Raw genomic sequence first — 15,000 nt, 5'->3', positions numbered from 1 at the left:
GAACCACCCCAGCCAGGGGAAGAAACCACCCCACTGAACCACCCCATTTACCACTGAACCACCCCACTGAACCACCCCACTGAACCACCCCACTGAACCACCCCATTTACCACTGAACCACCCCACTGAACCACCCCAGCCAGGGGAAGAAACCACCCCATTTACCACTGAACCACCCCATTTACCACTGAACCACCCCACTGAACCACCACCCCATTTACCACTGAACCACCCCATTTACCACTGAACCACCCCACTGAACCACCACCCCATTTACCACTGAACCACCACCCCATTTACCACTGAACCACCCCATTTACCACTGAACCACCCCATTTACCACTGAACCACCCCATTTACCACTGAACCACCCCACTGAACCACCCCACTGAACCACCCCATTTACCACTGAACCACCCCACTGAACCACCCCACTGAACCACCCCATTTACCACTGAACCACCACCCCATTTACCACTGAACCACCCCACTGAACCACCCCACTGAACCACCCCACTGAACCACCCCACTGAACCACCCCACTGAACCACCCCATTTACCACTGAACCACCCCACTGAACCACCCCACTGAACCACCCCACTGAACCACCCCATTTACCACTGAACCACCCCACTGAACCACCCCACTGAACCACCCCACTGAACCACCCCACTGAACCACTGAACCACCCCACTGAACCACCCCACTGAACCACCCCACTGAACCACCCCAGCCCATTTACCACTGAACCACCCCACTGAACCACCCCACTGAACCACCCCACTGAACCACTGAACCACCCCACTGAACCACCCCACTGAACCACCCCACTGAACCACCCCACTGAACCACCCCAGCCCATTTACCACTGAACCACCCCAGCCCATTTACCACTGTTTTTAGTTTGGCTTTACACACATGTTCTCCGTGTATTACAGCTCTTTACACACATGTTCTCCGTGTATTACATCTCTTTACTCACATGTTCTCCGTGTATTACAGCTCTTTACACACATGTTCTCCGTGTATTACATCTCTTTACTCACATGTTCTCCGTGTATTACATCTCTTTACTCACATGTTCTCCGTGTATTACAGCTCTTTACTCACATGTTCTCCGTGTATTACAGCTCTTTACACACATGTTCTCCGTGTATTACAGCTCTTTACTCACATGTTCTCCGTGTATTACAGCTCTTTACACACATGTTCTCCGTGTATTACAGCTCTTTACTCACATGTTCTCCGTGTATTACAGCTCTTTACTCACATGTTCTCCGTGTATTACAGCTCTTTACTCACATGTTCTCCGTGTATTACAGCTCTTTACTCACATGTTCTCCGTGTATTACAGCTCTTTACACACATGTTCTCCGTGTATTACAGCTCTTTACTCACATGTTCTCTGTGTATTACAGCTCTTTACACGCATGTTCTCCGTGTATTACAGCTCTTGTTTGCCCTTAGCAGCGGCTTAAAGAACAGCGTCACATCATTGGGAACAAGTGTGCAACTCATCATTCATGACTCTGCTGTTGACTTGCATTGTATTTGTTCTATTCACTGAGGTGTGACCATCGTAGCAAAGCCCAAACGCTTCCCAGAAAGACTGTCCCCCTTTTCTGTTAAATGTCAAAATGTGAACAAATGAGGTGAATATTGCATCTTCTTTTGAAACACAAACACGACTCACTGCCAACATGTGGACACCAAAGCAACGCCAAAGGAGGGAGAAAGGGGGAGAGAGAGAGAGAGGGGGGGGGGGGGGGTTGTTTTGATTTCAGTTAGCCTCTCTGTGTATCTTTGCACAGTGGTGTATCTCAAATATACCGCACTTGAGCAACATTTTAGATTTTGAGGTACTTTTACTGTAACTGTAATTTCCTATTTCCAGTACTTTTACTTGTACTCCACTGTACATCTCGGAGACAAATATTGTACATTTTGCTTCGATATACTACTGTATCTATAATATAGATTGCTTTTTATTACGAAAACAACCACTTCCTTTCGGTCATTTGAAAATAGAAGATCTACAAGCTATATACACAAGCTTATATATAGATCTGCTATTTTCTGGACTTTTACTTGTAACTGAGGATTTCTACATTGCAGTATTATTGATACTTTAATTAAAAAATACAAAAGAATAGTACCTTTTCCGCCACCAGGTCTGGAAAGGCTGATTCCATGCCAGCAACTCAAAGACCACACCCAGGAAGACGCGCGCGCGCGCGCGCACACACACACACACACACACACACACACACACACACACACACACACACACAGACACACAGACACACAGACACACACACACACATAACAACGATACAGAGACACGTACCTCCCCGACAATATATCACAGAATTGGACCACAATTCTTATATGAGACGATTTTACGACCTCAGGTTATTCTCCATAGAGGAATAAAACATTGTGGTCCAATTCAATATTATTGCCTCAGAGGATCCAAAATGGAAGACGGCCGAAAGTCAGAGTAAATATTAATACATTTATTGTAAAATATTGTATTTACAATGTACAGTATCATATACTTTCCCAGTGATTAGTTCAAAAATGATGCCTAACTTGAAGAAAAAAAAAAGATGGACCTAAAGTTGACGACGATGAAAGAGGATTCTGATATGTAGTAATTTATTTTGATAGCGTAGTAGTAGGTGTGGTAATTTATTTTGATAGCGTAGTAGTAGGTGTGGTAATTTATTTTGATAGCGTAGTAGTAGGTGTGGTAATTTATTTTGATAGCGTAGTAGTAGGTGTGGTAATTTATTTTGATAGCGTAGTAGTAGTAGAGGTGTGGTAATTTATTTTGATAGCGTAGTAGTAGGTGTGGTAATTTATTTTGATAGCGTAGTAGTAGGTGTGGTAATTTATTTTGATAGCGTAGTAGTAGGTGTGGTAATTTATTTTGATAGGGTAGTAGTAGAGGTGTGGTAATTTATTTTGATAGCGTAGTAGTAGGTGTGGCGAGGGAAATAAAAAAACACCATTGACTTGACTTGTGTATCTAGGAAGAGTTTCTCTTTTTTATTTTAACCTAATTGACGACATTATTTCTTAATTTTAAAACTCAAAGCTCAGCTATAACCAACAGTAGTGGTTGTAGAAAGCCGACACCAGCAGCTCCAACACTTGTTAATAACTAGAATTCCGCCTGGCCTGGTGGGCCTATTAGAACACAGGGCAGTGTTGCCAGGTTTGCGAATTGTACGCGAGTTGTAGTGTGTAAGTAGCGTGGTTAAAAGGCCTTGTTTCTGGCCCTGTTGGCCTTGTTTCTGGCCCTGTTGGGGCAACAGCATATGTCCACCAATGTCCACAGGTTTTGACGCTTTTCATTGGCTAGCAACTTCACAAATGTAATAATAGATGCACTAATGACTGATATGTTTTAATGTTTTAGTGACAGAACCATAGAGAGAATGCACATACTGTACTTTTCCACTGGGACACATTTAGTGTCAATACAAATCCTGACCAATTCCACCCAGTGCTTACCCTGAGATACTTTAGATATACTTTCAGAATGTAATATGGAAAGTAAAATAAAAAAAGAATCCCCTTTTACTGTGTTTTAGAAGCATAAACCAGTGATAGTCTAGATTAGAACAGCAGAGCCCAGAGGGATGGTTTAAAATGTAAAGCTTTGGCCATCTTAACCCATTCTGAACGGGAACCCATTTTAGTATTAGCATCATGTTATGCTTTAGCTATTGAAAAATAGCAGATCTACAAGCTCATAGCGCGCCACCGAGTGGCGCGCTACGAGCTTGTAGGTCTGCTATTTTTGAAAAATCGAAGAACGACTGACATTTTTAGAATCTGATCTCAGGTCAGAATGGGTTAATCAGACCAGTGTGTGTCCGGTGGAAACCTCGTATGAATCTGATCTCGGGTCAGAATGGGTTAAATGATCAATTCATCAGAACACAATTATTAAGTATAGGCTGTAGAAATAATTCAGGTTTGATTCATAGGGAAATGAGGATGAATGGAAAAGAAAACGAGCCACTTATAGCCTCTATAAACATGCGTGTAATGTAATGTTCAACAAAATTATAAATATGTACAGAGTAGACGATGTGCTCCCCCTTATCTCTTTCTTACACACACACACACACACACACACACACACACACACACACACACACACACACACACACACACACACACATCTCTCTCCAGCATTTTGGAAATAATTGGATGTGAACACGGGAATATAATGAACTACTTACTGTAAATGCACTCCAGCTACTTTAATCGCAAGCCAATGAGGGTCATTTTACTGTACGTGCCAGACAATGGTACAGTATACTGCAGAACCTTATTTTAGGCAAAAACTCAAATGATTTGGAAAAGAGGCGCCACATTCCATTGTACGCCTGTGGTTACGTGTGGCCGTGTTGGGTGTATTAGAGGTCACATTACCTGTAGCTCTCCACAACACAGACTACTACAGACTACTACAGACTACCACAGACTACTACAGACTACCACAGACTACTACAGACTACTACAGACTACTACAGACTACCACAGACTACCACAGACTACTACAGACTACCACAGACTACTACAGACTACCGCAGACTACCGCAGACTACTACAGACTACCACAGACTACTACAGACTACTACAGACTACCGCAGACTACCGCAGACTACCGCAGACTACCACAGACTACCACAGACTACCACAGACTACTACAGACTACTACAGACTACTACAGACTACCACAGACTACTACAGACTACTACAGACTACCACAGACTACCACAGGCTACCACAGGCTACCACAGGCTACTACAGACTACTACAGACTACCACAGACTACCGCAGACTACCGCAGACTACCGCAGACTACCGCAGGCTACCGCAGGCTACCGCAGGCTACCGCAGACTACCGCAGACTACCGCAGACTACCACAGACTACCACAGGCTACCACAGACTACCACAGGCTACCACAGACTACCACAGACTACCACAGGCTACCACAGGCTACCACAGGCTACCACAGACTACCACAGACTACCACAGACTACTACAGACTACCACAGACTACCACAGACTACTACAGACTACCACAGACTACCACAGACTACTACAGACTACCACAGACTACCACAGACTACCACAGACTACTATAGACTACCACAGACTACCGCAGGCTACTACAGACTACCACAGACTACTACAGACTACCACAGACTACCACAGACTACCACAGACTACTACAGACTACCACAGACTACCACAGACTACTACAGACTACCACAGACTACTACAGACTACCGCAGGTCTGGAGATCAGTCGGTTTGGACGGTGTGAAAAACCGTTGCTGAATGCACCCGAGGTGCGAAAAATATCCTATACTGTAGCTTGATGTCTTTTTTTCAACAACAAGCCTGTTGCTATATTTCATATTTCATCGCTTTCCTACAACTTGCGAACAGACGCGACAGTGTAACCCACTAAGCCCATTCAACAGCAGATCTTTGGCAACAGACACTTATACCGCCTCACTGACGATTCTTGCGGCGGAGAGCTACCTTTAACGTAATGGTTTACTTACTATCCATCTTTGCCTGTTATAAACAACAGAAAATCACTACACAACAAACCACAATGGCCTCACCATAGTTTTACACGGGCAGCGCTGTTTACGCAAATCCATTTCAGCTGTGTCTCTCTTTCTCTCCGTTCTCTGAGGCCTCCTTTCCACCAAAAGAAACTGCATGGTTCCGTTTATAGATTCTTGGAACCACTTGGTGCCTTCACGGAACCGGCCGTGAAACTGAATCTTTTTCACATGCTTTATTTGCCATGGTTTAATATATCACATCTGCATATGGTTTAATACATCACATCTGCATATGGTTTAATACATCACATCTGCATATGGTTTAATACATCACATCTGCATGTTCCACCCTGTAGAATAGTGGCATGCCTACTTTGGTTCCCAGTTCAGGGCAAAGGAAATCCAAGTATCTTTTTGGTTCCACTTCACCAGACAGCTTTCAGGGTTCTGAACCAATTCCTTTTCAGTGGAAACAAAAAGGGGGGCCCCCTCTGTTCTCCCTGTCCCCGTGGCCCAACTGGGGGCCCAAAGGGGGGCCCCCTCTGTTCTCCCTGTCCCCGTGGCCCAACTGGGGGCCCAAAGGGGGGCCCCCTCTGTTCTCTCTGTCCCCGTGGCCCAACTGGGGGCCCAAAGGGGGGCCCCCTCTGTTCTCTCTGTCCCCGTGGCCCAACTGGGGGCCCAAAGGGGGGCCCCCTCTGTTCTCTCTGTCCCCGTGGCCCAACTGGGGGCCCAAAGGGGGGCCCCCTCTGTTCTCTCTGTCCCCGTGGCCCAACTGGGGGCCCAAAGGGGGGCCCCCTCTGTTCTCTCTGTCCCCGTGGCCCAACTGGGGGCCCAAAGGGGGGCCCCCTCTGTTCTCTCTGTCCCCGTGGCCCAACTGAGCACAACGACCTATACCTATACCGCGTTTACTAAGCGTGTGTGAGTTAACCAAAACGCACAGCTGTTTTCAACCAAGCGCTATATGTGTGTGTAAATCCTGTCATTTATGAAATATGTACCATCCCCATTTCGTATAAGTGCCATTAAAATGTGTTCGAGAACAGTATAGCGACATGATTATAGAAGCATGTTCGCTGAATGCCATTGTTCGTGGAATGCGAGCCATCGGCCACCAAACTGGTTCTCTGCTGCGATACCCTGCTGTGGCGCGACGGTTCCAGTGACGAGACAAGAGCAGAGTGAACGTGTCCTGCAATGCAAACATTGCTCCTCTTCACTCTCTGTGCTTCAGTGTTTCGAACGCTGTGTTGACCTCTGAATCCGTCAGATAATGTTTATGAATTACTTGTGCAGACGAACGCAGGGGGATCAATCCTCTTCCAGGCTACGTTCCAGGAAAAAAAAAAAGCCCTCTCGGGAAATATTAAGCGCAACAGTTTATGCTTACTTATGTATGTGCCAGGGACAACAGATAGCGTCTCTCCTGAAAGCCCTTTTTGGGACTAATATTTCAGAAGAAGAAAATGTTAAAGTGTGTAAAAAAGAAAAGAAAACTACAACCCAAGAAATGGTGACATTTCCTCTCAACTTTCCTTCTTGTCTCAGTAAAAGAAGAGATCTCAGTCTCACAAAAAAATAAAAAATAAAGATAATCTCAAAGAAGCCAGAGGAGGCGGCGTGCGGCTCTCTATCTAGTGTATACTGCCTCCCCCTGGCCAGCCGGGGCGTCTGATGGAGGGGAAAGGAACATGTTCCTGTCCAACCGGGGGAAACTCCCCCCCTGTCCGCTGAAAAGAAGCTGCTGATGGACTCCTCATGCATAGAAGGCCAGTCCTTTGCTGTCCTCAGGTTGGGAGTGTAGCGTCCAGGATTACGTTAAGATAATTGACACTGGGTGAAAAACCAAAAATAGGGGTTGCAAAAATCGTGGGATAGAAACTTTAGAGAGAGAGAAAAAAAAAAGTTGTCGTCATCACGAATTGCTTTCAGGCGAAAGGGTCGTTCCTCCCACCTGAGTGAAGGACAGGGTGGTGGTCTCAGGCTAAAGGGTCGTCCCACCTGAGTGAAGGACAGGGTGGTGGTCTCAGGCTAAAGGGTCGTTCCTCCGACCTGAGTGAAGGACAGGGTGGTGGTCTCAGGCTAAAGGGTCGTTCCTCCCACCTGAGTGAAGGACAGGGTGGTGGTCTCAGGCTAAAGGGTCGTTCCTCCGACCTGAGTGAAGGACAGGGTGGTGGTCTCAGGCTAAAGGGTCGTTCCTCCCACCTGAGTGGAGGACAGGGTGGTGGTCTCAGGCTAAAGGGTCGTTCCTCCCACCTGAGTGAAGGACAGGGTGGTGGTCTCAGGCCAAAGGGTCGTTCCTCCCACCTGAGTGGAGGACAGGGTGGTGGTCTCAGGCGTAAAGGGTCGTTCCTCCCACCTGAGTGAAGGACAGGGTGGTGGTCTCAGGCTAAAGGTCGTCCCACCTGAGTGGAGGACAGGGTGGTGGTCTCAGGCTAAAGGGTCGTTCCTCCCACCTGAGTGAAGGACAGGGTGGTGGTCTCAGGCTAAAGGGTCGTTCCTCCCACCTGAGTGGAGGACAGGGTGGTGGTCTCAGGCTAAAGGGTCGTTCCTCCCACCTGAGTGAAGGACAGGGTGGTGGTCTCAGGCTAAAGGGTCGTTCCTCCCACCTGAGTGGAGGACAGGGTGGTGGTCTCAGGCTAAAGGGTCGTTCCTCCCACCTGAGTGAAGGACAGGGTGGTGGTCTCAGGCTAAGGGTCGTCCCACCTGAGTGAAGGACAGGGCGGTGGTCTCAGGCTAAAGGGTCGTTCCTCCCACCTGAGTGGAGGACAGGGCGGTGGTCTCAGGCTAAAGGGTCGTTCCTCCCACCTGAGTGGAGGACGGGGCGGTGGTCTCAGGCGTAAAGGGTCGTTCCTCCCACCTGAGTGAAGGACAGGGTGGTGGTCTCAGGCTAAAGGGTCGTCCCACCTGAGTGGAGGACAGGGTGGTGGTCTCAGGCTAAAGGTCGTCCCACCTGAGTGGAGGACGGGGTGGTGGTCTCAGGCGAAGGGGTCCTCCCACCTGAGTCGAGGCCGGGGCGGTGGTCTCAGGCGTAAAGGTCGTCCCACCTGAGTGAAGGACAGGGTGGTGGTCTCAGGCGTAAAGGGTCGTTCCTCCCACCTGAGTGGAGGCCGGGGCGGTGGTCTCAGGCGAAGGGGGCGGTGGTCTCAGGCGAAGGGGGCGGTGGTCTCAGGCGAAGGGGTTGTCGGAGCGGAGGATGGTGGTCTGGATGTCGTGGTAGCTGCTCTTCCCGTTGAGGTGCTCGCTGGCGGTGTGGCTCTCGATGCTGTAGCAGCGGTGGACCTCGGTCAGCGAGGACGCCACGTAGGAGCCCGGCCGGAAGATCCCCGAATGGGCGAACGTCCCGCTGAACTGCATGCGCTGCTGGTTCCAGTGTCGCCGCAGCACGGTCTGGACCTGCCAGAGGGAGCAGAACCACCGAAGAACCCACTGGTTTAGAGCCCTGCATTGACACCTGGAACGCATCTGTCTCAACCTTATAGCTTTTATACGCACTTTAATCATTCTTTTATTCTTCAGCCGTTGACAAATGGATCTACTGTACAGGCTATACTGTAAAAGCTCATAGATCTGCTGTTTTCTGAAAAATTGTAATTGTGAGAATACTTTAAACTAGTAACTGGAAGCATACATGTATGACGATGATTATTAAGGTGATAAAGTCATAGTGTAAAGTTAATTGGGCCAAAATAACAAATCCACTTGAACGGATTCGTCGACTAAAACTAAGACGAAAAATGTTCGTCAACTACCTTTTTTCACTGACTAAAACTAAATAAAAACGAATCTATGATGACTAAAACTAAGACTAAATATACTGACAATTTCGTCAACAAATAAAAACTAGACTAAAATGTTAGGAAGGGACTCTAGTGGACAAGAGATCCAGTTTTATGCTGGGTTGCATGCTGACGCATTGTGAGATTGTATATCTGCTATTTTCAGCATGCAACCAAAGTGTAAAATATGTCATTACGACATCAAGGCCTGTCGAAACACATTTTAGTCGACTAAAATCGTATGACATTTAGTCGACTGAAACTAGACTAAACACTAGAACATTCCAGGCGACTAAAATGTGACTAAAACTAAGTGAAAACTATTCAAGAGACTATGACTAAAACTAAAATAGAAATTTGCTGCCAAAAACAACACTGCACTTCAATAGAGGGTTATTTTTTTCGGACACCAAACAGCGACACTACAAGCAAGGTTTATTATTATTTTATTCTTTATAATAATTATTATTATTATTAAGGTGACCACTTACCTCGCCGTTGAAGAAGCAGAATATTGTAGCAACCAGCAGACCCTGAGAGTGCAAAGATAAATACATACATGAAGAAACAAATAAATACATACATGAACAGACGGATAAATACATACATGAACAAACAGATAAATACATACATGAACAGACAAATAAATAAGTGACTTTGTTGTTCCAATGTACCGGAAAAGAGGACAAGACAAGAGAATTAAAATACTGTATTTGTCTAAAAGAGAAATAATGATTACAAAAAACTAATTGTGTTTAAAGATTACTGTAAAAAGTCACATCGTGATGAACACAGTATCGTGCTTTCCAATTTCCAATACTTTTACTCCACTACATTTATTTGAAAACTTTAGTTACTACTAGTTACTTTGCAGATTTATTATTATTGCAAAATGTCTGCCATTTGAAAATAGCTGATCTACAAGCTCACAAATGCGACACATTGTGAGCTTGTAGATCAGCTATTTTCAAAAGGTTTTTTGCTACTTGAAATGGGACAATCTGCATAATCAGTACTTTTACTATTGCTACTTTATGTACATTTTGATGCCAATACTTTCACTCGAGTACATTTAGAATTCCGGAATTTGACTTAACGTAACGTAAGTATTTCGGAGTATAACGGAGTATTGATACTTTTACTTATAAGTAAAAACAAAGTAGTTTCCCCCCCCCCCCCACCTGAATGGGCTTTAGTCTGGAGCACTCTGGTGGAGCTGTTTCAGCCCCCGCAACCCGACTACGGATAAGCGGTTAAAGATGGATGGATATGGTTCCATGGCTAATATGGCCAGCTCAGTGGCCTTGTGGTTAGTGTGTCCACCCTCACTCAGACTGGGAGGTCGGGGTTCGATCCCCGGCCGGGTCACATACCAAAGACTCTATAAAAATGGGACCCAGTGCCTCCCTGCTTGACACTCGGCATCAAAGGGTTGGATTGGGGGGGGGGGGGGTTGGGAAGTGAGGACGCTGGCGTCGACTGTTCGCCTCTTCACCTCCCAATGTATGAATGAATGAACCGTTGTGAAGCGCTTTGAGCAGGCACGTAGTGCATAGAAAAGCGCCATAAAAATGCAATTCATTATTATTATTATTGCGAATGCAGTGAGCACTTACTATGAGACCTAGCAGATCATGTCTGTCTGTGTGTGTGTGTGTGTGTGTGTCCCACCTTTGTGCCCATATATGGAGCTGAGTGATGGGGACTCCTTATATGGTTATGGCTGAGTCATGGTGACGTAATCACTCAGCTCCATATATGGGCACAAAAGCGGAACAGACAGACAGACACAAAGACAGACAAAACCCAAATATGTACGAGCTGCGTTCGCTTCCCGCGTATGCGCGTATTTGCGCGTATTATTGCGAACGCAGTGAGCACTTACTATGAGACCTAGCAGATCATGTCTGTCTGTCTGTGTGTCGTCTGTCTGTCTGTCCCGCTTTTGTGCCCATATATGGAGCTGAGTGATTTGTTTGTGATTGATGCAAGTGTCTGTCCCGCTGTTACGTCACCATGACTCAGCCATAACCATATAAGGAGTCCCCAAAGCAGCTATACGTCCAAAACCCAAATATGTACGAGCTGCGTTCGCTTCCCGCGTTTGCGCGTCTTACTGGTTAGTATTACCTGGTAGTGAATGAGTATGTTCATTATTATTATTAGTAGTATTACCTGGTAGTGAATGAGTATGTTCATTATTATTATTAGTAGTATTACCTGGTAGTGAATGAGTATGTTCATTATTATTATTAGTAGTAGTATTACCTGGTAGTGAATGAGTATGTTCATTATTATTAGTAGTAGTATTACCTGGTAGTGAATGAGTATGTTCATTATTATTAGTAGTAGTATTACCTGGTAGTGAATGAGTATGTTCATTATTATTATTAGTAGTATTACCTGGTAGTGAATGAGTATGTTCATTATTATTAGTAGTAGTATTACCTGGTAGTGAATGAGTATGTTCATGATGTACTGGAAGACCTCGTGGGCGAGCCGTCCCTCGGGCTTGTAGGGGAATAGGACGAACTGTATTCCCAGCAGAGGCACCAGGATGAGGGTGGCTCTGACCGCCTTCATGTAGAGGCTGGACTCGGCCTGGTGGGTCACCTTCAGCTTGGTGATCAGAACCCGCACGATGTTCAGCAGGAAGAACAGGTTGACCTGCCGCCGCACAGCACACACACACACACACACACACACACACACACACACACACACACACACACACACACACACAAGAGAGAGAGTTAACCACAGACCTGAGACCAGATTTAGTCAAACATGTCTTCTAAATCCTGACAGTTTTCTGAAAAAGCCCATGTTTCTATATGTCAGTCGTTCTTCGATTAAAAAAAAAAATAGCAGACCTACAAGCTCGTAGCGCGCCACTCGGTGGTGTGCTTGTAGATCTGCTATTTTTCAATAGCTATAACACCAAAAGGGGTTCCCTCCCAAAATGGGTTAACCGTAACCTTAATCTCATATACGAGTAAGACGCGCGAACGCGGGAAGCGAACGCACTCAGCTCCATATATGGGCACAAAAGGGGCCAGGTCCACAACAAACAAATCACTGGCCCCTTTTGTGCCCATATATGGAGCTGAGTGGACCTGGCCCCTTTTGTGCCCATATATGGAGCTGAGTGATTACTGATGCAACACACTCCATATTTGGATAGCGGGACAGACAGACAGACAGACAGACACACACACAGACACACAGACATGATCTGCTAGGTCTCATAGTAAGTGCTCACTGCGTTCGCAATCAGTCTTAACCGGCCACGTAAATCCCTTAACCTCATATATCAGTCTTAACCGGCCCACGTACAGTAAATCCCTTAACCTCATATATCAGTCTTAACCGGCCCACGTACAGTAAATCCCTTAACCTCATATATCAGTTTCACAATGTTTTCCCTTCGGCGAGGCAGTGCAATATCTCTTCCACATTTCCCAGTTGCCTGCATGCTTGCGGTACAGTACAGTACAGTACAGTACAGTACAGTACAGTACAGTACAGTACAGTACAGTACAGTACAGTACAGTACAGTACAGTACAGTACAGTTACAGTATATAGGTCAGTATAATATGTGGAGACGTCTCCATGCTGGCAGCGTTGAATGTTCCTGATAAGAACATACTTTAAAGCTCACAGCGCTGACATGATGACATCACTCACCAGCAACGCAGCGCAGATGGGCCCATGGATAATGTACAGCAGGGAGGTGTCCGAGCTGATCCAGCAGCTGCATGGGGAACCAGAGGGAGAATGGTTTAATGAATCCATTCTGACCTGAGATCAGATTCTATAGCAGCTGCATGGGGAACCAGAGGGAGAATGGTTTAATGAATCCATTCTGACCTGAGATCAGATTCTATAGCAGCTGCATGGGGAACCAGAGGGAGAATGGTTTAATGAATCCATTCTGACCTGAGATCAGATTCTATAGCAGCTGCATGGGGAACCAGAGGGAGAATGGTTTAATGAATCCATTCTGACCTGAGATCAGATTCTATAGCAGCTGCATGGGGAACCAGAGGGAGAATGGTTTAATGAATCCATTCTGACCTGAGATCAGATTCTATAGCAGCTGCATGGGGAACCAGAGGGAGAATGGTTTAATGAATCCATTCTGACCTGAGATCAGATTCTATAGCAGCTGCATGGGGAACCAGAGGGAGAATGGTTTAATGAATCCATTCTGACCTGAGATCAGATTCTATAGCAGCTGCATGGGGAACCAGAGGGAGAATGGTTTAATGAATCCATTCTGACCTGAGATCAGATTCTATAGCAGCTGCATGGGGAACCAGAGGGAGAATGGTTTAATCCATTCTGACCTGAGATCAGATTAAAAAAAAAAGTCTTCTACATCCTGACAGTTTTCCATTCTGACCTGAGATCAGATTCTAAAAAAATTGTCTTCTATGTCAGTCGCTCTTCGATTTTTCAAAAAAATATTTTAATACATTTTTCAATAGCTAAAGCATAACATAGTGCCAATACCAAAATGGGTTCCCGCCCAGAATGGGTTAATCCATTTTGGACTGAGGTCCATTAACATTTTTCTGAAAAACCCTATGTTTCTATGTCAGTTGGTGCTCAACCTTTTTCATGTCAAGGACCCCCAGAATTATCTCTATTGGGCCACGGACCCCCCCATCTCAAAATATGTAGTTCCGGGGACCCCCCCCCCCCCCCCCCAGAAGCCAATGTTTTAGTTAAAAATGTTCGCTCTGAAATATATATTCAAAGATTTGCGCCACATTTTCACGACTTTTCAAAAATAGCAGACCTACAAGCTCGTGGCGCGCCACCGAGTGGCGTGATATGAGCTTGTAGATCTGCTATTTTTCAATAGCTAAAGCATGAGTGCTAACACCACTTTGAGAGTGTAAAACTGGACTGTGTAGAACATCAGGATAACGATCAAAAAGGGCTCACCTGTCATTGTAGTAAAAGCGACGAGCCGCTGCGTGGATCAGTGCCGGGATGAGCGGAAAGCCTGCCGAAAAATAATTAAGACGCATTTAAATTTGATCACAAAATGTGTGAATTATATACGATTAAAAACATTTACACCACAACAAACCTGTGAAAGCACAGAAACGTTTCATATAAATAGCATTTTGCAGAGCCCTTTTTTAGTTTATCTTATTTGTAGGCCTATGTCTTCTCTAGGTCGTCCTCAGACGAGCCCTCCATCGTCGTTTCCAGTCATCCCGGTTCTCCATACATCCGGCCAGTTCGTTGGTACTTTGGGCTCCTGCGTCCTTCTTGAGTACAACCACGTATGTTAGCGTGGGACGTCCTCGTGATCGATGCCCCTAGTTTGCTGGCTGGCAGCTCTTGGTGTCTTTGGCAGTGTGTCCTGCTAGTCTCATCTTCCTGGCTGCTATTTTCTGGGTCACCCTTAATTGGCATTCCATCGTACATGGATATGTACAGTAGTCTAAACCCCCGTTCACACAGAGAGAAGCGTGGAGAGTGTGTGGAAACATAGTGGACCTCTCCATCATAAATGCTAAATGGTGCATTTATATGACGCTTTTATCCAAAGTGGTGGAACCCCTAATCGCTCCTGATGTGCTGTGGTCGGTGCGTTGCAT

General features: G+C 45.9%; 1 protein-coding gene across 2 annotated transcripts in view; it reads right to left on the bottom strand.

Annotated features, from left to right (window-relative positions):
- Positions 1-2,496: 2,496 nt before the first annotated feature.
- LOC308311628 (calcitonin gene-related peptide type 1 receptor-like) overlaps positions 2,497-15,000 on the bottom strand; it is a 48,357-nt gene continuing 35,853 nt past the window's right edge. For both annotated transcript variants that reach the window (XM_080758392.1, XM_080758393.1), the window contains exons 9-13: positions 14,336-14,396; positions 13,070-13,136; positions 11,830-12,048; positions 9,873-9,914; positions 2,497-8,998 (exon numbers count right to left, since the gene is read on the bottom strand). In XM_080758392.1, coding sequence (XP_080614518.1) covers positions 8,771-8,998; positions 9,873-9,914; positions 11,830-12,048; positions 13,070-13,136; positions 14,336-14,396 — 617 coding nt within the window. In that variant the 3' untranslated portion in view covers positions 2,497-8,770. The remainder of the gene's footprint in view (positions 8,999-9,872; positions 9,915-11,829; positions 12,049-13,069; positions 13,137-14,335; positions 14,397-15,000) is intronic.

The sequence above is a fragment of the Protomyctophum bolini genome (genome assembly GCF_963924005.1).
Source record: "Protomyctophum bolini genome assembly, chromosome: 24".
NCBI classification, from domain to species: domain Eukaryota; kingdom Metazoa; phylum Chordata; class Actinopteri; order Myctophiformes; family Myctophidae; genus Protomyctophum; species Protomyctophum bolini.
The sequence above is the reverse complement of the archived record's forward strand: the minus strand, read 5'-3'. Positions and strand labels throughout refer to the sequence as shown.